Genomic DNA, 23,763 nt, shown 5'->3' with positions numbered 1-23,763 from the left:
TAGGCTCTGTCAGCAATTTGATTTGGGACTCAAGTGGGTAACTTTCTTTAATTCCTCAGAGCAACTCAGTGTAGTAGGTGTTATTTGCCCATTTTATCCCCCTGGAAACTGAGGCCCTGAGATGTTACTTGACAAGCTGCTGAAAGAGAAGGATGTTAATGTTGTGAATAGAGCTACCGTGTCCGTGTATTAATTTGACATGTTTTTTGAGTCCCTGTTATGTGCCAGCCCCATGCTAATCACTAGGGGTGTAAGAGTGAGTAAGACATGCTGAGGTCATTGCCCTCATGGTTCAGACCTTAACTTGACCTTGGAAAAAGGTCCTGTCTTCTCTGAGCTTTGCATATTGCAAAATAAGGGTAATACATAAGAAGGGCCCATCCTGAGGATCACGGGAGATAGCTAGGTAAAGGATTTGACGTCATCATGGCACGTGGTAAACGCTCAGTAGAGGCGAATTTTTAGTTATTGTCACTTCCAGGAAAGTTGGAAATATTTTTTGGAGAGGTCCAAGCCAAGGAAGATAAACACTCCACATAGGGAGTAGCTTGGTCCTTAGCAAGAGGACACCCCCTCCTCCCCCTCGCCACTGCAGATTTAAATCTTCATGTACATTAAGTTCATCAATAAATAACCAGAGTCCTGGCTTCAGGTAGGTAGCGCGATGTGCCAGGCACTGCTCTAAGCCAGGGGTCTGCAAACTACAGCCCATGGGCCAAATCTGGGCCACCACGTATTTTTATAAAGTTTCATTAGGAAACAGTCATGCATTATGGCTGCTTTCCTACTGCAATGGCAGGTTGAATAGTTGTGACAGAGACCGTGTGGTAAATAGTATTTACTATCTGGCTCTTTACAGAAAAGGTTTGCTGCCCTCTTTTCTAAGCACTTGACATACAATAGCCATCTAATAGCCTTAGGATGGCTGTGCGAGGTGGGACCTACTACCCCCATTTTACAGGTGGGAAAACTGAGGCACAGAATGGTCAAGAAACTTGCCAGGTCACACGGGTAGCAAGTGGAGCCGGGGTTAGTATCCAGGCAGCGGGCTTTGGAGCCAGTTCTCTTAACCACGTGTCATGTCACCTCCTCAGACAGACAGAATCACAGTAACAGCTCCATGGACAGTCCACCGGATGCTCTACTGGCTTAGAAACCAGGAGACCTGCATTCTGGGCTCAGCATGGATCTGATTGCTCAGTTAGTCACTGCTCCTGACGGCTGTTTGCTTGTCTGGTCATAAAGCCTTGGGACCCAGTCATTCCCCAGGCCCCACCCAGGTGCCAGGTGGTGTGACTCATGCAGGTCCCCCCAGCCCTGGAATTCTGAAGTCTGGCAGATGGAGGAGGCTCCCAAGGCCCTGGCTCCTGCCCTCTCAGACTAGGTTCTGGGTTCCTGTGAAAAAGGCCCCTCTGTGTTGTCCAGTACAGTAGCCACTAGCCACACGTGGCTGTAAGATGTAAATTGAATAAAGTCTGATAAAATTAAAAATTCATTTCCTTAGTCTTACCAGCCACATTTCAGTAACCCAGTAACCACAAGTGGCTAGTGGTCACCATGTTAAATAGTACAATTATAGAACATTTCCATCACTGCAGGATGGTGCCAGTTGACACATGATGCCCTGCCATGGGCTGTAGCCATGCCGACCTGTGTAGCTCAAGGACAGAAATTGCCACATGGCTGCCCAGAGAGATCCTGTTAAATCTGAGTCAGATTGTTCTCTGCTGAGAACCCCCCTTGGTTCCCACCTTACCCAAGTAAGGTAACAACATGGCCCACAGGCCCCATGTGGCCTGGCCTGTTTCTCCCCGACCTCCTACCCCATTACTGTCTTCCCTGCTGACTCTCCTTCAGCCACACTGGCCTTCTTGTTCCTCTAACTGACTAGGCACAGTCCTGCCTCAGGGCCTTTGCACTTGCTCTTCTCTGTCTCTACCTTGCTCATCTCTATCTTCTGTTAGATGCTCTTCCTCCAGATAACCATGTGGCTCTTTCCCTCCCTCCCTTCAGGCTTTGCTCAAATACACCCCTGCTTTATTTTTCTCCAGGCCTCTATCACCATTTGAAATATATTGTTCTTACTTGTCTATTGTCTGTCTCCTCCAGAGGCAGGGGGAGTTTGTGTGTCGCATTCAAGGCTGTGTCCCAGTCCTAGAACAGTGCATGGCACGTAGCAGTTGCTCAGTAAATCTTTTCAAGTGAGTGAATGAACGAATGGATGGGTGGTTGGGTGGTCCTGCCAGGAGTAGGGCCTTGATGAGTCCCTGGCCTCAGAGGTTTTTGAGCACTTGGTAGAAATGTCATAGAAGCTTTAACCAGATCCCCTGCACTGTGAGCTCCTTGGTTAAGACCCTTTGGCGGCTGTGAGCACAAATTATTCAGGTGCCCCAGCTCCAGTTAGCCTCCAAAATCAAAGCAATGTCACACACATAGACATGAGTGGAAAGAAGTCTAAGAAGCTCTGAAATCGATGTCTACTTTGTCTTATTGGTAACATCAAACTGGGTGTACATGCATGTGTCTAATGGGGCTGGCTTGTGTAAAGTACCTGAAATAGAAACTCTGTAATATGCAATCAACATCCCAATCAATATTTTTTTGCCAGCTTTTTCAATTGTGAAATAAAAAGTCACCCCTAAAGAAAAGAATAATATTAAATGCTTAAATTCCTTACATCTTCTTCTCATTTTTTTGGTGCCCCTCTTTTGCTGGTGTGCTAAACATATACTTTGGTCTACCTGGTGGGTGAGCCAATGTTGCCTGTATCCTCAGCAGCAAATTCATTTATTCACAATTCATTCATGCATGCATTCATTCATTTAACATGTTTTTATTAAGCATCTACCATGTGTCAGGCTCTGTCTTAGAGCCTGAGGACTCAGTGGTGAAGGAGAGAGATGGGGTTCCTTTCCTCATGGAGGTCACAGTCTAATGGGGGAGGGAGATGGTCGGAGTCAATACGCAGGTAAACACATAGGGAGGAGGATGGGATAATGACAGGGCTACAGTGGGCTGGACACTTGGGAGATAAGTGCTGGTTGGAGGAGGGGAGGGAAAACTCTGCGAGGCAGGAAGCAAGTCTGCAAACCTTCATCGTCTCCAGAGCCCCCGCCCCCCGCCCAGAGTTCCACACAGAGAGGGACTCCATGCAAGGTATCAAACAGAACTAATTCCCACAGCAGCTGGCCGGTTGCCTGGACCAGATGACCCAGAAGGTCCCCTCTTCCCCAGAGTTTCCATGATTCTGTGAGTGGGAAGAAAAACCCTGAAGTGAAGCCGGCACCAAATACGGTCAGGCTAGGTTCTTGTCTTGGCAAGCTCTTGAGGGAGGCTGGTGGTGGTTTTGGTGCCGTTTAGGTCACAGTTGACCCGTGCCCACATTCTGGGAATGTTTGTGCTCGTTGGTAGGATTTGGTGTCCTGTGGAAAGAGCTGCCAAGAAAGTTGGGACCTAAGGATGCTCTCCAGATGTGCCCGCCTCTGCGCATTCATTCATCCATTCATTCATTCTCCAGATGGAGAGGTTTCTGTGAGCAAGGCACTGCTCTGAGCCTCAGAGAGACTAACTTTGTCCTTAACCTGGAAGAACAGCAGATACCAGAAAAAGTAGTTACCCCTGCCCCTGTCCCCATATCTCCTGTAATAATTACCCAGTCATCCTCCCACCTAAGTAACCTCCTGCTTGCTGAAATCTGACTCCAGTGGCCAGCAGATTCTAGGCCTTCCTAGATGGAGGCAGCCCAGTATCTGAGACATGCTCCCGTCTCCCATGCAGATGGTCACCAAGCAGCCTACACACCACAGGCTTAAATGATCAACTCAGGAGAACGTCCGACAGTAACTCTAATGAGCCATTCTTATCCTCTCAGGATGAGAAAACCAAGGCTAGGAGAGGTGATGCCACCTGCCTTTCTAAGAATTGGTAGAACCAGGAGTCTGTCTTGACATCAAAGCCTTGGGCAAGCCGCCATCTCTCCAGGCCTCAGGTTCCCTGTTGAAAAGCCAGGGCAGCAAAGCCTTCCCTGCAGGTTGGCGTGAGAAATTCGGTGATGTCATGCTTTGAAAAGTGTGTGGTCCTATATGCAAAGGGTTGGAGGTGTACCGGCTGTAAAAATAATGATGCTTGTGTTCAAGGGTATAGTTGTGATTTTTTTTTTTAACTTGAAGATGGAGAACTTCCCAAGGATGTCTGAAAAGGAAAAAGCATTCCTCTTCAGTGATTGCCATTTTGAAAATAGAGTTTTCCATCAGAGACTGTTGCTGGGAAATGTGAATAGGATGTATCCTTCCTGTGGTGTGGCTGCAAGAACAATCAGATGATTAGTTTGTGTGGCATTTTATTGTTTACAAAGCACTTGCACATCCATGGCCCACCGAGTGGTCTCATAGTAAAGACTACAGCTTTGGCATTTGACAGACCCGTGACAGGTTCCTAGTTCCAGCACTTCTTAGCTGTGTGGGTGGGCAAAGCACCTAACCTCTCCGAGCCTCACTTTCTTCATCTGTAAAATGGGATAATTCTGTTCAATGAGTAGCTCAGAGAATTGAGTGTGGGGATGCATATCGTGTACTTCAAATAGCCTGGCACAAGGTAAGTGCTCACAAATTCCCAGCCAGTATTATTTATGTTGGTACATTTGTCCTCATGATCACGCTGCTGAGGTCATGGTATTATATCCCCCGTTCCTGAGATGAGAAACATGTGACTCAGAGGCGGTCTTTGTTTCTCCTGGGGTGGCCTGGCTAGTGGGTGACAAGCCAGCCCGTCTCCAGCTCCAGCCCTGGGTCCCTGACCCCGCAGTTGCTGAATATTCAGTGGCTCAGTGCTGCTCCATATTCAAAGGCCTTTGTTCTGGTTAATAACAGCCCTTTGTTGCTGGCCAGAGGGAGGATCGACGGGCTTTGAGCCTCTAGCCTTCAGCCTCCACCCCAACCCCGGACCCCCATGTTTGCTTAGGGAGCCATGTTACTAATGCAAGTGCGTCATGCCCTCAGGGGGGGCTGGGGCCGGGAGTAAAGGTTGAGCTGGATTTGCCGGCTTGCACTTGGTGACCGGCAGGGCTCCAGACGCGTGTCCATGTCATCAGCAGTGGGACAGCTGCTCTGCTATGTGAACTTGCCCATCAGAGAGGCAAGATTACAGTTCTGCACCATCAGACTCCAGCTCGGATCAAGGCCTTGTCTGGTCCTCTCCCGCCAGCGCTCCCTCGCCGTTAGCTATAAGTACACTTACAGAGCCCACTGCGTGCAGGGCTGTGCTCCGTGTTTCTGCCTGCGTGATCACCTTTGATTCTCACAAGCTGGCACTCCTGTGATGGATCTCGTCCTTAGCCCTGAAGCCTACAGAGTGATCCTTTGAAACGTGGTCAGATCACGACACGCTTTGGCCCACAGCCCCGCGTGGCTGCCCGTCTGCCACATTGAAGGGTCATAGCACAGCCCACAGAGTCTGACCTGGTTTGTCCTGGCCACCTCCCTGATCCCTGCTTTCCATTCTTCCTGTCCCAGCTCCCTATTGTTGCTTAATAGATTGCTCCAAATGTGATGGCTGAAGCTGTTTTATTGTTTCTGCTGACTCTGTGCATCAGGAAATGAGCAGGCTACAGAGGAGACAGTTTGCTCAGCTCTGTGTCCTATCTGCTGGGTCTGAGCATCCAGTGGCCTTTTCATGCCCATGGTGGGGCCTGGCGAGGGTGACCAGGGTGGCTGGGGACCGGCTGCAGCGGCCTGCTGGGGTCATAAGCCGGGACCTTGATTCTTACTGTCAGCCAGTTCCTTGGTCGTCCTCCTTGGAGCCTTGGGGCCTCTTTCTCTCCACGTGGTTGTGTCAGCAGCATCGCTGGACTTCTAACACAGCAGCCCCAGGCTCCCAAAAGCGCAAAGTAGAAGCTTCCTGGCCCTTTTAAGGCTTGGATCTGGAACTGGCAGAGTATCAGTTCTCTTGCGACCTTTGGTTAAAAACAAGTCATGGGTCCAGCCCGGATTCAAGGGGAGGAGACCACAGAGGGCTGGTGTGGCTCTTTGGGGGCCACCAACAAGAGCCTTCGAGGCTCCCGTTCATTCACTCTTCCCCACCCACCTAGGCCTCCATGCTCTTCTTCAAGCATGCTGTGCATGCCTCTGCCTCAGGGCCTTTGCACTTGCTGTTTCCATCTCCCAGGATGCCCTTCCCCAAATATCCACAGGGATCACACACACCCTCTATTTAGCCTCAGTGCCATGTGAGTAGGGTGTTTACTTTGTTCACTGTAGTATCCCTAGCTCCAGATCTGACACATGATAGGTATATTTGGTGAATGAATGAGTTTTTGAGATGAGGAAACTGAAGCTCAGAGAGGTTAAGTAATTTCCCCAAAGACACACAGCTAGTAATCGACAGACCCCAGATTCAAACCCAAGCAAGCTTTGCTGCCTGGAGGGGTAATTGCTTCGGCTATCACAGCTGCCTCCTACCTCCTCCTTCCATGTCCTGTCTCCACTCAGGATGGTCTTCCCAAACTAAAATCAGATCAGGTATAAAATCCATCTTGAGGGCTTCCCTGGTGGTGCAGTGGTTGAGAATCCGCCTGCCGATGCAGGGGACACGGGTTCGTGCCCCGGTCCGGGAGGATCCCACATGCCGCGGAGCAGCTGGGCCCGTGAGCCATGGCCGCTGATGGTTGAGAGTCCGCCTGCCAATGCAGGGGACACGGGTTCCTGCCCCGGTCTGGGAGGATCCCACATGCCGCGGAGCAGCTGGGCTCGTGAGCCATGGCTGCTGAGCCTGTGCGTCCTGAGCTTGTGCTCCGCAACGGGAGAGGCCACAACAGTGAGAGGCCCGCGTACCACAAAAAAAAAAAAAAAAAAAAAATTGTTTAAAATCCATCTTGAAAGTGGCATTCTTTCCTCACCTTCAACAGAAAGCTCTCCCTCCTTGGACCTCTGCACAAGGCACAGCAAAACTTGGCCTCCAGCTGTGGTCTGATGTAGCAGAGTGAATATTCCTTTTTTTTTACTTTTTATTTTTATTTTTATTGAAGTATAGTTGATAGAGATTCTTGAGTAGGCAGACCTGGCTCTGTTTCCAGTTCCCCCACCCCCAGGCTCTCTAAGCACGGGGAAATTATGAATGTCATCCACTCATCCATCTATCCAGTAAGTATTTATTGAACTACTCTGAGCCAGGGATGCTGCTTGGTCCTGGGTTGCAATGGTGAGGAAATCTTCACAGTCCCTGCCCTCCGAGAACTTACAGACCACTGGGTAAGACAGACATACTCACATGGTCACACAAAGAAATATAAGGTTTCACAGACCTACTAGAGCATGGACTTGAGGACATGGGGAGGGGGAAGGGTAAGCTGTGACGAAGTGAGAGAGTGGCAGGGACATATATACACTACCAAATGTAAATTAGATAGCTAGTGGGAAGCTGCCGCATAGCACAGGGAGATCACCTCTGTGCTTTGTGACAACCTAGAGGGGTGGGATGGGGCGGGTGGGAGGGAGGGAGACGCAAGAGGGAAGAGATATGGGAACATATGTATATGTACAACTGATTCATTTTGTTGTAAAGGAGAAACTAACACACTGGGGATAGGGGGGGTGGGAGGAAGGGACACGCAAGAGGGAAGAGGTATGGGAACATATGTATATGTATAACTGTTCACTTTGTTGTAAAGGAGAAACTAACACACTATTGTAAAACAGTTATACTCCAATAAAGATGTTAAAAAAATATAAAGTTATAGATTGTGATAAGTGCTGTGAAGGACTTACTGTGTGTGGGAAAATGTGTAACAAGACAGCTACAATAGTGCAGTGAGGCAGGGTTGGTTTCCTTGAGGAAGTGGCATTCGAGTAGGAGCTAAGAAGTTCACTCCAGGCAGAGGGAACAGCATATGCAAAGGCTCTGAAGAGGAGGGAACACAGGCCCATTTTAGTATATGAAGGATCCTAAGAAATGTAGGTTGGAGGTCAGAGAGCCTGAGGAGCTGGAGAGGCGGGCAGGAGTCAGATCATGCAGGGCTTTGAGGGCTTGGGCAAGGGGTTGGAGAACCCATGAATGACTTTATTTTCTCATCTGTAAAATGGGGATGATAATAGTACCTACGTCAGTATGTGTGAGCATCTGTGGTCAGTTGGGCAACAGCTGGCTGTAGGCTGGCCTGGGATGGTCTCGGTTGGGGTGATCATCCCTGCTCTCATCCTCCAGCAGGTTAGCTCGGGCTTGTTCACAAGGCAACAGCTGGTGTCCAAAGAACAGCAGAAGCTGGCAAGGCCTCCTGAGGCTAGGCTTAGAACTGGCACAGCATCCCTTCTGTTGCATTCTGTTGGTCCAAGCAGATCATAAGGCAAGCCCACATCCCATGAGTGGTCATGAAGCTCTTAACATAGTGCCTGGTACAAAGGAAGTGCTCCATAAACGCCATTATTATTATTGTTGTTGATGATGTTGTTATCGCCATGCATTTGCAAAGCAGTTTATGCTTTTCAGAGCTTTATCCCATGCAGTGGATACCCTACACTGTGTGAGGATAGGTGGGGCAAATGTCACTAGCCCCATTTGCCAAATGAAAAACAGAGGTTAGATTACTCAAAGCCACACACCTAGCAAGTGGCTGCAGCCAAACACTAGAATGCAGGTATCATGTAACTTAAAACACATCTGCTGAAAGTGAACCCTTTTGCATATGATTTCATTGTCCTGAGCACCATCCTGGTAAATAAAATAATTAAGATACAAATACTTTTGTCAGTGGCCCAGGCTCCTGACAGTGAGGTTTAGTTAGGGTCTCTGAGATCCAAGTCTCGTACGTAAGTTTTGGTTTTTGGTTGCCAGGTTCACTGGGGTGAATGGTGGTTTTCTTCTTTCTTACCCAGAGAGCCTCTCTTTGGACTCCAGTTGCTTTTCTTCTCCACCTGTGAATTTCCTTCAAGAATTGCCAAGCTACCGGTCTATTGCTCGTAAGAGGACGACCATCCTTTCCCGGGACAAGCAAAGTGGCACTTTGCTGAAGCCAACAGACTCTTACAGCTCCCGGTTGGAGGGAGAAATCACTGAAAACCTTGACAACTTATCCATTCGGAAATACGCACTGAACATCTCTGAGAAGCGGAGACTAAGGTTTGTCCGGCAGCCATCTGGAAGGCATATGATTGATGTATGTTTTGGGAAGAGGTGCTTTTTATGCATGGAATGCATTTCCTGAAGAGTTCATGTAATTAAAATGTATTACTTAGGATAGTAAGCTGCTGTGACAAAGATACCCACACAGGTAAAATCTCAGTGTATTAGAAGTTTATTTCTTGCTCACATAAAAGTCCTGGGTTGAGGTCAAGGGGAGACTTTGCAGTCACTCAGGGACCCAGGCTCCTTCCATCTTGTGGCTCTGCAACCCCCAAAGCCTCATCGTTGTCTGTAGTCACTCTGTTCCCCTTCCCCCCAGCACCTGCCAACCATTAATCTACTCTCCATCTCTATAGATTTGCCATTCTGGACATTTCATATACATGGAATCATATGACATGTGACCTTTTGTGTCTGACTTCTTTCACTTAATATCATGTTTTCAAGGTTCATGTAAGTTGTAGAATGTATCAGTACTTCCTTCCTTTTTATGGCTGAATAATATTCTACTGTGTGGATATAGCACAGTTTGTTTATCCGTTTATCCTTTGATGGAGATTTGGGTTGTTGACACATTTTGACTATTGTGATTAATGCTGCATTGAACATTTGTATACGAGTTTTTGTTTGAGACCCTGTTTTCAATTCTTTTGGAGTATCTACCTAGGAGTGGAATTGCCGGGTCATATGATAATTCTGCGTTTAACTTTCTGAGGAACTGCTGAACTTTTTCCTAGTGGCCACACCATTTTACATTCCCACCAGGAGTGTATGAGCGCTCCAGGTTTTCCACATCCTCTTGGCTGGGGTTTTATTTGGTGCTGAGGTTGATGACACTGCATTGTTATTGTCGTGCTTGTTTTTCAATGCAGGGACATTCAGGAGACCCAAATGAAGTACTTATCTGAGTGGGACCAGTGGAAACGGTATACCAGCAAGTCTTGGGAGAGGTTCATAGAGAAGGCTCGCGAGATGACAACCCACCTGGAGCTGTGGCGGGAGGACATTCGCAGCATAGAAGGTACCACACCCCACACTGCACGTGCTCCTCCGTAGAAGTCTCCTGCGCCTGAGGAAAGTACAGCTTTGTTTTCACTCACCCCCAGCTGAAACGTAGCATTTCCTTCCGTGATGAATGCGAGCAACTAGCCACAATTAGGATTAATAGAGCCTGTGTCTTCGTCACCAGGAACATCACAGATGTCTTCCTGTCCCTTCCAGTTGTTGTAGTTGTCTGGGAATAGCATCTACACTCATCACGACTTTGAAATTACAGCAATTTAGTAATTTAATCATTATTTGGTGAAAGGTTTGTTTTCTGTTTGAAAAATCAATGAATATAATTCACTACCTCAACAGAATAAAGGAAAAAATTATATGATTAACCCAACAGATGCAGAAAAAGCATTGGTAAAATTCAGTTCTCATTCTCAGCAAATAAGAAATAGATGGGAGCTTTCTTTTTTTGTTCTTTTTTTGCTGCACTGTGTGGCTTATGGGATCTTAGTTCCCCAACCAGGGATTGAACCCAGGTCACCACAATGTGAAAGACCTAAGGCCTAACCACTGGACCGCCGGGGAATTCCCAGGAGCCTTCTTTTTTTTTTTCTCTTTTTTTTTTTTTTTTTTTTTTTTTTGTGGTACGCGGGCCTCTCACTGCTGTGGCCTCTCCCATTGAGGAGCACAGGCTCTGGACGCACAGGCTCAGTGGCCATGGCTCATGGGCCCAGCCACTCCGTGGCATGTGGGATCTTCCCGGACCGGGGCACGAACCTGCGTCCCCTGCATCTGCCCGCGGATTCTCAACCACTGCGCCACCAGGGAAGCCCCCCAGGAGCTTTCTTAATCTGGCAAAAAGTATCTATAAACATTCTATAGCACCCATCATACTTAATAGTGGAATATTGAAAGCTTTTCTTCTAAGATTGCGAATGAGGAAAAGGCTTCTAATTACCACAGATTCTATTCAGCATTGTCCTGGAAGTCCTAGCCAATGTACAATGATGGGGGAAAAAAAGGGTTAACAACCAGAAAGGAAGAAATAAGTTGTCTCTTTTTTTTTGCAGATAACATGATTTATTTGTAGAAAACAAAAAAGGCAAACTATTAGAATTGAGGTAAATTTGGCAAGGTTGCTAGATATAAGATCTATATATAAAACCAACTGTATTTCTATATACCAGCAACAAACATTAAAAAAATAAGTTATACAGTAGTATCATTGCACCTAGGAATACATCTAAAGAACTATGTGAAATAATTCTGCACAGAAAACTATAAAATATTGTTGAGAGAAATTAAAGAACCTAAATATACCATGTTCATGGATCAGAGACTCAATATTGTAAAGATGTCACTTGTTCTCAAACTGACCTATATATTCCATGTAATCCCAGTCAGAATCTCAGCACATTTTGCACACGTGTGCATATGTGTGTGTGTGAAAATGAATATGCTGATTCTAAAATGTATATAGAAATGCAGAGTACCAAGGATGCCTGAGGGAGAAGAAAGCCTAAAGACTTAGAGCACCATATATCAAGTATTATTGTATCTGCAATAATGAGACAGTTCTGGTATTGGTGCAGAGATAGACAAATAGACCCATAACAGAGAGAGAATTGAGAAATAGGTCCATAAATATATAGTCAGTTACAAAAGCACTACTGCAATTAACTAGGGAAAGGATAGCCTTTTCAATAAATGGTGCTGAGTCAATTAGCTATTCCTATGAGAAAATATTGAGCCTTCTCTCACACCATCTCAAATTATTGATTTAAGAGTGATTGTAGATTTACACGTGAAAGTTTAAACTTAATAATTTCAAGTAGAGCCTTGAAATTATTCTTCCTTCCTCCCCCACTAAGATCCTCCAATTTCAGTTCAGCCCTCTGTGGCTGATTGAACCTACAGTGGGTACTGGATCAATAGTCCTGGTCAGTGATGTCTGGATTTCTTTTTTCCAGGGAAATTTGGCACTGGAATTCAGTCCTACTTCTCCTTCTTACGGTTTCTGGTATTGCTGAATTTGGTGATATTTCTGATCATCTTTATGCTGGTTTTGCTCCCAGTCTTGCTCACCAGATACAAGATTACCAACAGCAGCTTTGTGCTCGTTCCATCCAAAGGCGCGGGTGAGTGTAAGGCCTGGTTTGCCATGACGAGGGTTCTTTTCATTGTGTACCTAGCTACGATGCTTCTTTCTCTAGCAATCTTTATAATCTAAGTCTTGGGTGACTGTATTAGTCAGGATAGGCTAGGTTATGCTGCAGAAACAAATGACCCCGTAGCTCAGCGCCCAGTAACCACAAAGGTTTCTTTCTTGCTCGCACTGTATGTCCATCACTGTTTGGTGGTGGCTTTGTTCCATGTTGTCTTCACTCTGGAGCCCAAGCTGAGGGAGCTGCCTCTCTCTGCACCATTGACAGTCACGATGTCCAAAGGAAAAAGAGCCATGGCAACATGTGCTGGCTTCTAATGCTTCTGCCTGGGGATGACACACATCCTTTTTGCCACATATTACTAGCCAGTGCAAGTCACTTGCCACTCCTGGGTTCAGCAAGGCGTTTGGGAGAAGCAATGGAGGGTGGGGAAGTGGACAATTTAGTAAACATAATACAGTCGACTCCAGTGACTTTATTTCAAGCTTTTATTTCAAGGCTTTTATCTCCGATAATGGTGATGCTCAGGCTGCTGATTATTAAACATCAGTCGTCTGCCAGATGCTATGGCAGGTAATGGACCTGTGTTTTCTTACTGAATTCTCAGTGTAAGTCAGGTCTGGGCATCCTGTTTTTTCAAATGGGGATAATTTCTGTCATTCCAGAGATGTTTATTTACCACCCTCTAGTACCAGGCTCTGTGCTAGTAGCTGGAAGTGGAAACCTGCTTCTATCACTTGACTCCTTTCCCCAGAAGAGCGCCGCCTCTGCAGTCACTTCTGTGGCCCTATACATTCCTCCTCATCATATTTGTTTTTGTTTTAATTCTATTACACTTAAAAATCAAATAAGAATAACGTGGAAACGCTGACTTTGAGTGCCTACTGCATGCCCGCTGCTGCATTCTGATTTTCTAATATGTCCATTTCACAGATAAATATCTCCTGCTGCTGTGTGAAAACGCTGGGCTCGGTTTCAAGGCCCAGCTCTGTTAGTTGATTAGACTTTGTGAGCCTCATTTTCCTTATCCGTAGAACGACGGTGATGATTTAACTAGTGAGACAATTGTTTCATTATTCAAATAATGTTGTACTACACTATTTAATACTTAGCTCATTAAAAGATAATAAATACTTATTATTTAAAGTATAAATAACTAAAAACAATAATACAAATTCTATATTATTTAATACAGAAAACTTAAGTATAAGTAATGATTAAGCAATACTCATAATTTTAAAATGAATATTAAATAAGATAATACAGTGCTTTGCCCATGGAAAGTGCTCAATAAATGCAGCTTTTTTTTTTTTTTTTTTTTTTTTAGTATTATTTCTTTCTAGAAGAACTGAATGCTATTCTGTCTCACTAGACACCACTGCCTGTTCAGTTCTCCCTTTAGCCGTGAGCAGGGCCTTGGGCGGAGGGAGGCCACGCTCTTGGAGGAAATGAAGCTGGACTCTGAGCGTGGACACCACGCATCTCTTCTTTTTCCTCGTTATTTCCTCTGACTGCGTCGTCCTCCTGTGCGTGCTTTTTTTTTTGACTTACCTAGTAAACTTTGTCCCTTAAGGTAAGGGTCAGAAGTCCCTTTCTTCCTCTTCTCACTTCCCTTCTCCATTCCTTCAGCAAGTGTTTATTGAGCACCTGCTGGGTGCTGGGCCCTGAGCCAGGCCCTGGGGCTACAGCAGGGACCACCACAGGGTATTGCACTATAGCAGAGGATGGGCGTTAGGAAGGGACCACACGAAGAGGTATATAAGCTATGAATTTGCCTCTGGGGGAGGGGAAAGGATAAGGTGCTGAGAGGTCAGACACCAGGACACTGGAGGCTGAGGGGTCCCCCAAGCCCTCTGTGAAGGCAGGGATATGTAAGGCGAGCCCTGGAGGACAAGGAGAAGGCAGCTGTTGGAGAGTGCGGGGAAGCTTCTTCATGCAGAGGAACAGCATCTGCAAAGGTTCAGAGCTGGGAATAACTCAGCGTATTAGAGAAATGAAAAGCCAGGTGTGGCTGGTGGACACACTTCCTGGAAAGGGCCAGATAGTCAATATTTTAGGCTTGGCAGGCCGTATGGTCTCTGTTGCAACTATTCAGTACTGCCGTTGTGGCACAAAAGTGACCACGGAGAAACGTCCCAAATGGGCATAGCTGTGTTCCGATAACACGGTATTAACAAAAAAAGGCAGCTGGCCAGATTTGGCACAAGGGCCAGAGTTTGCCGACCTCTAGGCTTGAGGACAGTGAGTGAGGAGCAGAGTGGCAGCTGTCTCTTTCCACCTTCCTGACTCTTCTCCAAATAGTGACTGTCTCCCTCCTCTTTGCCTCTAATACTGTGTTCATACAACCATTTGAGCACCTTATATACACCGAACTCCTACTTATCTTTTCTACCACTTGATGGTGAGCTTTTCAAAGGCAGGAACTATTTCTTACGCATCATTTTATCTCCAGCATGTACCTGGTGCATAGTAATTAAGAAGTGTTTGTTGAATGAATAAGTGAACACACACGTTAGAATTATAAAATGGAGGAGCTGGAATTGACCTTGGAGGAACTGGTTCAACTCTCTTATTTTAACAAAGGGGAAACAAAGGTCCAGAGAAGGGGTAGTATATTGGATTATTTTCCCCAGTTTGTCACTCCCCTATAATTGTAACTTTGCAAAGCTTCCCACTGTGAGCAGAGAATACTTTCTGCCCCCATTGATATTGCTCTTAGCCATGTGACTTCTTTTGTCTAGTGGAATATTAGTTTGAAATGGCTTTATGTGATTGGCCTGCCTTATGAGAAGAGCCATGAGGAGAGCATCCACCCCAGGTAGCCACTGCCTCTCTAGTCTGGCCCCAGAGTGAAATCATGTAGAGCAGACCTCAGCCCATCTGGGAGCCTGGTGTCCATCCTGGCTTAGCCTGAATCAGCTGAGTGAACTCAAACTGTAGATCCATGAAGGAGAAAATAAATGTTTGGAGGTTAAATCATTTGAGACTTTAAGGTTGTTACACAGCAATAGCTGACTGATATAGAGGAAGTGAATTAGTTGTTCAAGCATAATGTAGTGTCACTAAAATTGCTGTTCAAAAACTTTCTTGGTCAATTATGTGTAGGTAAATATGTTTTTTTAAGTGAAACTGCTTGTTAATTTACACACATGTAGAGATCTTTTAACACTGGATGTGCCGGAAAGGCGGCCGCCCCCTCGCCCGTCACGCACCGCACGTTCGTGGGGAACCTGGTGCTAAACCATTCGTAGACGACCTGCTTCTGGGTCGGGGTTTCGTACGTAGCAGAGCAGCTCCCTCGCTGTGATCGATTGAAAGTCAGCCCTCGACACAAGGGTTTGTAGAGAAAAAAACAAACAAAAAAACCTGGATGTGCTTAAAATGGAATAATAATTATATCGACCACATCTTCCAAAACATGTGCAAACATGAACCCCAAAACGTAAAATACCAATACAGTCAGAAAGCCTGTGCTGTTAGTAGACCCATATATGAAACGTATAGAAAAAACATATATCCCCAGGTATTTAGAGAATAAAATGAAAGGGGAAAATGGTACTGTAGTTGGTGCACTGGCATTTAGATTGCAAATAGAAAATCACAGATTCACAAACATCCATATATAATTGTATATGACATCTAAATGTATATACATATACATGCATATATACACAAATTATGATAGACAAGTTATAGAGACTGAAGCTATTTCCACTGATGTTCTTGTTTTTGTTTTTTACAGATATTCAATGCACAGTGTATCCAATAAGTAGTTCTGGACTCATTTACTTTTACAGTTATATCATAGACTTGCTTTCTGGCACTGTAAGTATTTAACATAATTCTGGATTTGGACCCTCAATGCTGAAATAGGTTAATTTAAAGACCAGGTTCCTGAATGTCTGCAGTGAGAATCAAAAACGAGTGTTGACACAAGTACCAGTGAAAGAAACAGGATTTGCAGTCACCTTATCGTCAAGGATAATGTTCATCCACCCCTGCTAAGATATACAGGAAATGTATTTTGTCACTTTCAGCCCTTGGCCTTTTCCTGATTCCTGCCACCTTCGTATTGACCTGCAACAAGATCTGAGTTCCCCTGTAGAAAGAAGTTTCAGTGAAAATAAACCCAGATAGAATTCATTTAACTTCTCTGACATTGAAAGACCTTAACATATTGTGATCCTAGACCACCTGGATGAAAGCTGTGACTCCTCTTCCCAGCAAGTACACATGCAGGTGTGCGTGGTACACACGTGCATACATGCCCTTACATGTGCACATGCACACATAGCACTTGTGCACACACATACGCAGTCCCTGAAATCCCTTAAAAGTCTATTAATCCCAGGTTAACCCTGCTGCTCTAAAGTAGAATTAATCTCATCCTCCCTACAGTAGTTCCAAAAGTTTTTAATTCTTCTTTATTCTAAAAAATGTTTTTGTGTGTGTGCTTTCATTTTTTTTTATCCCACTGTTTTTCAGCAAATAAGATTGCAGCTATGAAAAGTGGCTGTCTCTGCCTTCTAGACTAGGGTTTCTCAGCCTTGGACCTGACACTCCTTTGCTGTGGGCCTGTCCTGTGCACTGGAGGGTGTTTACAGCATCCCTGGCCTCCATCCACTAGGTGCCAGTAGCAGCCCCACCGCTGTGCCAAGCAAACGTGTCTCCAGACATGCCAGATGTTTCCTGGGGAACAAAATTATCCCAGGTTGAGAACCCCCTCCTTTAGATGTTTTAAAAAATACAAGTATATAAAAATATCTTTCTGAAAGTTACTGGTATTAAAATGCCATCCATTGAACAGTTCTGAATCAATAAATAGAAAGTTTTGAATTTTTCCACTGCATTTGGTTTTGAAAAAGTGGATTTTACATCTCTGATCTCATGTTTTCCTCAGAACAACTGAGAGGAATCGTCAGGTGGGTGTTAAAATGTCCACTCTACAAATGAGAAAACTGAAGCTTGCAAACTACGCAAGGAGAAAAGAAAGTCAGTGACTCACCCAAGGTCACATGCTAGTGAGATCAAATCCCAGAACTGCTGTTAGCCCCATTTCTTTAAGTCACATCCCATGAGAGAAGTTCCTCGTTGTAGATCACCACACACCATGATCTTCTTCGTTACAGGAAAGATTTCACAGGAGACTTAGATGCACTTGATCATAAATGTTCAATAAACTATGCATGGTAAAAAACAGCCCTGCCCCAAAGAATGAATTTTCTACAGTGATAAAAATGTTCTGGATCTGTGCTGTGAAATTCGACAGCCACTAACTCTTAAGCACTTGAAATGTGGCTAATGTGACCAAGAAACTGAATTTAATTTAATTGTATTGTTGTTAATTTCAATTTATTTGTTTTCAGTATGTTTTTATTTATTTTTTTTGTTTGTTTGTTTTTTTTTTTTTTTGTGGTATGCGGGCCTCCCTCTGTTGTGGCCTCTCCCGTTGCGGAGCACAGGCTCCGGACGCGCAGGCCCAGCGGCCGTGGCTCACGGGCCCAGCCGCTCCGCGGCACGTGGGATCCTTCCGGACCGGGGCGCGAACCTGGTTCCCCTGCATCGGCAGGCGGACGCGCAACCACTGCGCCACCAGGGAAGCCCCTTCAGTATGTTTTTAAAACCATTCTACGTGCATTACAGAATGGCCATTTTGTACATTTCCCTGTAATATCACTGTTCTCACCCATGCAAGCAAGTAGCAGCCTTACACATATTTTTCGTGTGTTTTTAAACACTTCTGTTCATGTTTATAGAATGAACAGAACAGCCACTCGCTGAACAGGGTTTTCTATGTAGCAAGCAAATGCCACTTCAACATATTTCTTACAAGTGTTTTTAAACATTTCTATATGTATTACAAAATAACTGTCACATCCATTCATGGAAATAGCAGGGTTCTGTTCGCCATGTGGGCTGCAAGTCTGTAGCAGTCTTCCAAACTTCTCTCTCACACTGAATTTTTAAAACTTTTCCACACACATTACAGAATCGACATCCCATGCATTAACTAAAGTAAAAGTATTCTGAACATATTGAGCAAGTAGCACTTTTACAACCATCTTTTTTCCTGTTTTTAAAATCTTCACTAGTGCATTACAGTATGCGTATCACATTTATTCCCTGAAAAACAGTTCTCAGCATAGCAAGTAAGTAGCATTCTTACATCTTTTACATGTGTGGTTTTTTTTTTAATTGAGATATGATTGACATATAACACTGTATACATTTGAGGATGTACATGTTGGTTTGATACCTTTATATATTGTAATATGATTACTACAGTAGTTTTAGCTAATAACCTTTATCCTGTCACATATACATTTTAATTATAGGCCCAAGAGGGGCCTGGCCAGAGAGATTAAGCAGTGGCTTGTCTTTGCTGAAAACAACTGAGGCAAGCTCATGATCGTATCAGAGAAATTATTTTCCAGGCCCAGTGGACCTTTGTCCTGTAATGTAACTTTATTTTGTAGGAGAGATTGATGACAGTCCTGACACCAACCTGGGGCAATAAAAACAGGTTTTGTACAGTCGGGCAAGTTTTACGGCCTGTGTGCCCCAGCTTCAGGAGAGTTAAAGAAAAGATGGAGTCTTCTGTTTCTACATCTTTGTTTTTCTATTAAAAATTTACTTAAGTACTCAGTGTAAGAATACATGGTTATCATAAAAATATAAGACTTATAGAGTAAAAAATAAAATTACCTCTTCCCAGAGGCCACCAATCCTTTAACACCATGGTTCATATCTTTCTCAGCCTTTCTCATGCACTTATATGGACTTTGTAATATTTTATAGTATGGATTTTTCATGATCTAGCCAGTCCCCTATTGATGGACATTCATATTGCTTCCATTTTCCCCTTTCTAAACAATAGTGAACATCTAGGTACTACTTATACTATTTCTGTTCTCTGTGTATATTTTCTTCCTCACTCTCCTAGAATGTTCTATCCTTGCTATTCAAGGAATAGCAGAAAAGTCACGGACTTTTCTCTGCTGTATTTTCACATAGGGCATCTTTAGGTTTTAGGGGTTTTTGTTTTGTTTTGTTTTTTCTCTGGCAATAGCTTTATTGAGGTACAATTCACATATCATACAATTCATCCATTTAAAGTGTACAATTCAGTGGTTTTTAGTATATTCACAAAGTTATATAGCCATTACCACAATCAATTTTAGAACATTTTCATCACCTCAAAAAAAAACCCTGTACCCTTTATCACCTACCAATTCCCCTAATCAGTGCTAAGCAACCATTAATCTACTTTCTGTCTCATGAATGCTTATTCATGACATTTTCATGTAAGTGGAATCATTTAATCCATGATCTTTTGTCTGTAGCTTCTTTCACTTGGCATGTTTTTTAAGGTTCATCCATGTTGGAGCATCTATCTGTCTTTGATTCCTTTTGTGGCCAAATAAGATTACATTGTGTGGATATACTGCATTTTGTTTATACATTCATTATGGACATTTGGGTTGTTTTCACCTTTTGGCTGTTATGAATAATGCTGCTAAGAACATTCGTGTTCAAGATTTTGTGTGGATATATCTTTTCAATTCTTTGGGGAGTGGAAATCACTGGGTCAGATGGTAACCAGATGTTTAACTTTTTGAAGAACTGCCAGACTTTTCCAAAGTGGCTGTACCACTTACATTCTCACCAGCAGTGCATAAGGTTTCTGATGTCTCCACATCCTTGTCAGCACTTGCTATTTCCTTACTTTTTTATTATAGCCACCCTAGTTTGTGTGCAGTGGAATTTCTTTGTGGTTTTGTCATTTGCATTTCTCTAATGACTAATGATGTTGATCATCTTTTCATGCGCTTATTGGCCTTTTGTATATCTTCTTTGAATAAATGTCTGTTTGCATCCTCTTTACATTTTTAATTGGATTATCAGTCTTTTTAAAAAAATTTATTTAATTTATTTTTTAAATTTTTGGCTGTGTTGGGTCTTCGTTGCTGTGTGCAGGCTTTCTCTAGTTGCGGCCAGCGAGGGCTACTCTTCATTGTGGTGCACTGGCTTCTCATTGCGGTGGCTTCTCTTGTTGTGGAGCATGGGCTCCAGGCACACGGGCTTCAGTAGTTGTGGCTCGCGGGCTCTAGAGCGCAGGCTCAGTAGTTGTGGCGCACGTGCTTAGTTGCTCTGCAGTATATGGGATCTTCCTGGACCAGGGCTCGAACCCGTGTCCCCTGCATTGGCAGGCGGATTCTTAACCACTGTACCACCAGGGAAGCCCTATCTATCTTTTTATTGTTGAGTTATGAGGGTTTTTTTTTTTAATATTCTAGATACAAGTACTTCATAACGTATATGATTTACAAGTATTTCTCCCATTGTCTGGATTGTCTTTTCACTATCTTGATAGTGTCCTTTGAAGCACAAAAGTTTTAAATTTTTATGAAGTCCAATTTATTTTTTATTTTATTGCTTGTGCTTTTGGTGTCATATCTAGGCATTTATTGCCAAAACCAAAGTCATGCAAATTTAACTCTCCTCTTCTAAGAGTTTTATAGTTTTAGCTCTTACATTTAGGCCTTTGATCCATTTTAAGTTAAAATTTTTAAAAGGTGTAAGGTAGGGGCGCAACTTTATTTTATTTTTTGCATGTGGCTATCCAGTTGTCTCAGCACCATTTCTTGAAAAGACTCTTTTTTCCCCGTATCAAAAATCAGTTGACCATAGATGTATGGGTTCATTTTTGACCTGAATTCTATTCCATAGATCTATATGTCTATTCTTATGCTAGTACCACACTGTCTTGATTACTGTTGTTTTGTAGTAAGTTTTGAAATTAGGATGTGTGAGTCCTACAACTTTGTTTGTTTTCTTCAAGATTATTTCGGCTATTTTGAGACCCTTGCAATTCCATATGAATATTAGGATTATCTTATCATTTTCTACAAAGAAGCCAGTCGGGATTCTGATAGGGATGTGTTGATTCTGTGGATCAGTTTGGGGAGGGTTGCCCTGGATCTCCTGATCCATGAACAGGGGATGTTTTTCCATTTATTTAGATCTTCTTTAATTTTTTAAACATGTTTTATAGTTTTAAGAATATAAGATTTATATACTTCATTTTTAAAATCTGTTCCTAATTATGTTATTATTTTTGCTGTTATTGCACATGGAATTCTTTCCTTAATTTCATTTTTGGATTGTACCCCTGTGTATTTTTAATGCTCAGGCTTTATCTGTGCTTTATTCCCCAAACTCTAGTTGAGCACCCCATATATCTCTGGATTTTTTTCTTTTTTTTTTAATTGGTCGAAATTATTTTTAAAATTAATTTATTTTTTTAAATTGAAGTATAGTTGATTTACAGTGTTGTGTTAATTACTGCTGTAGAGCAAAGTGATTCAGATATATATACACACACACACACGTGGAGCGCGAACCCGGTTCCCCTGCATCGGCAGGCGGACGCGCAACCACTGCGCCACCAGGGAAGCCCCTATGTGCCCTTTTTTTTATGTTCTTTTCCATTATGGTTTTTCATAGGATATTGAATATAGTTCTCTGTGCTATACAGTAGGACCTTGTTGTTTATCTCTTCTATATGTAATAACCCAACCTTCCACTCCATCCCTCTCCCAACCTCCTCCTCCTTGACAACCACCAGTCTGTTCTCTATGTCCACGATTCTATTTCAGTTTCATAAATAGGTTCATTTGTGTCATATTTTAGATGTCACATATGTGATATCATATGGTATTTATCTTTCTCTGTCTGACTTCACTTAGTGTGATAAACTCTAGTTGTATCCATGTTGCTGCAAATCTGGAATTTTTCCAGCCTCTGGGGAATTCAGGGATGAACAGTGACACTGGAATGTGAGTTCCTTGAGGCAGAGACTGGTTTCCTTTTTCCCTGCAGTCAACTCACTAATCTGACCTCATGCCCTTGGCTTTGTTTCAGGGTTTCCTGGAGGGTACCTGCCTCTTTTATGGACATTACACCATTGACGGGGTGAAATTTCAGAACTTCATCTATGATCTGCCTCTGGCTTATGTGTTAAGCACAGTTGCCTACCTGGCCCTGAGCCTTCTTTGGATAGTGAAAAGGTAAAGTTTATCTTGTCATTGTGTTCTCTTTGAATTATTCTTGATGGCTGGAGTCTCGTGGAGGTCCGTGGACTCCAAGAGCCATTGCCCAAAGGATGAGCAGAGTGCAGAGCTGAGCTTTGTGGAAAAAGGTTTGTGAGTGTGTTGGAGGCTGTGGACACCTGGAGGATGGAGGCAGCATCTGGGAGCTGGAATAGCAGCCCAGAGTCTTCAGTCAATCATCAGTGAACACATTTGCCAGTACCATCCTGCCGACCTTATCTGTGTTTTTTTTAAAAAACCTATCAGGCCTAAGCCCTTTTTAAAAAAATTTATTATTTATTTATTTATATTTGCCTGCGTTGGGTCTTCGTTGCTGCGCACAGGCTTTCTCTAGTTGTGGCGAGTGGGGGCTACTCTTCGTTGTGGTGCGTGAGCTTCCCATTGCGGTGGCTTCTCCTGTTGTGGAGCAGGGGCTCTGGGTGTGTGGGGTTCAGTAGTTGTGGCACGTGGGCTTCAGTAGTTGTGGCTCGTGGACTCTAGAGCACAGGCTCAGTAGTTGTGGCACACGGCCCCAGCTGCTCCACAGCATGTGGGTTGTGGCACGTGGGCTTCAGTAGTTGTGGCTCGTGGACTCTAGAGCACAGGCACAGTAGTTGTGGCACACGGCCCCAGCTGCTCCACAGCATGTGGGATCTTCCCGGACCAGGGCCCGAACCTGTGTCCCCTGCATTGGCAGGCGAATTCTTAACCACTGCGCCACCAGGGAAGTCCCACCAACCTTATCTTTGATCCGGTATATATGCTAAGCAGGTCTCTACTGGGTTGCAAGTGGCAGAAACCCAACTCTGACTAAATGGGCTAAAGGGGAACTGAGTGGCTGAGAGAACCAAGGAAGGGAGGAAACTCCAAATTACAGGAAGGACAAGAATATAGGAATGGATTCAGAACAACCCAAAGCAAGGGCTCCTGCATCTCTGATTCTTCTGGTGGCAGCTTCCTTATGTGTACTCCCAGGGTCACAGGCTCAGAAATCCTTTGAAGAGACTTGCTGGCTCTGCTTCATTCAGGTACCCAGTTCTGACCCTTCAGTTGTGGCCAGTGGGCTAGGGTCATATGCGAACATGGCATTTCACGTGGTAGACAGGCATTTTAGTGGGAGGTGCCAATTCCCAAGAAAAGTGAGGAATATTAATTACTTTAAATTACTTTAACAAACAACTATCCCCAAAAGTACAATGGCCCAACACGATAGAAGTTGTATATCTTTCTCCCATGAAGTTCTTAGCGGGCCACAGGTTAGTGTGGAAGACTCCTTCTCAGTCCTGCTGGGACTCAAGTTGACTGAAGCTCAGCCATCATCAGCATGTGGCTTTAAGATGTTCCTCTTGAGGGCTGGAAGGGAAAACAACCTTGGAGGAGTATCACGTGGTAAGTGTTTC

General features: G+C 44.1%; 1 protein-coding gene across 2 annotated transcripts in view; it reads left to right on the top strand.

The window, feature by feature from the left end:
• The window catches only part of TMC7 (transmembrane channel like 7), a 50,783-nt gene that overhangs the window by 5,711 nt on the left and 21,309 nt on the right, over positions 1-23,763 (top strand). For both annotated transcript variants that reach the window (XM_024123626.3, XM_024123624.3), the window contains exons 2-6: positions 8,865-9,108; positions 9,984-10,132; positions 12,078-12,245; positions 16,015-16,097; positions 22,197-22,342. In XM_024123626.3, coding sequence (XP_023979394.1) covers positions 8,865-9,108; positions 9,984-10,132; positions 12,078-12,245; positions 16,015-16,097; positions 22,197-22,342 — 790 coding nt within the window. The remainder of the gene's footprint in view (positions 1-8,864; positions 9,109-9,983; positions 10,133-12,077; positions 12,246-16,014; positions 16,098-22,196; positions 22,343-23,763) is intronic.

This window comes from Physeter macrocephalus, chromosome 14 (genome assembly GCF_002837175.3).
Source record: "Physeter macrocephalus isolate SW-GA chromosome 14, ASM283717v5, whole genome shotgun sequence".
NCBI lineage: Eukaryota > Metazoa > Chordata > Mammalia > Artiodactyla > Physeteridae > Physeter > Physeter macrocephalus.
The sequence above is the reverse complement of the archived record's forward strand: the minus strand, read 5'-3'. Positions and strand labels throughout refer to the sequence as shown.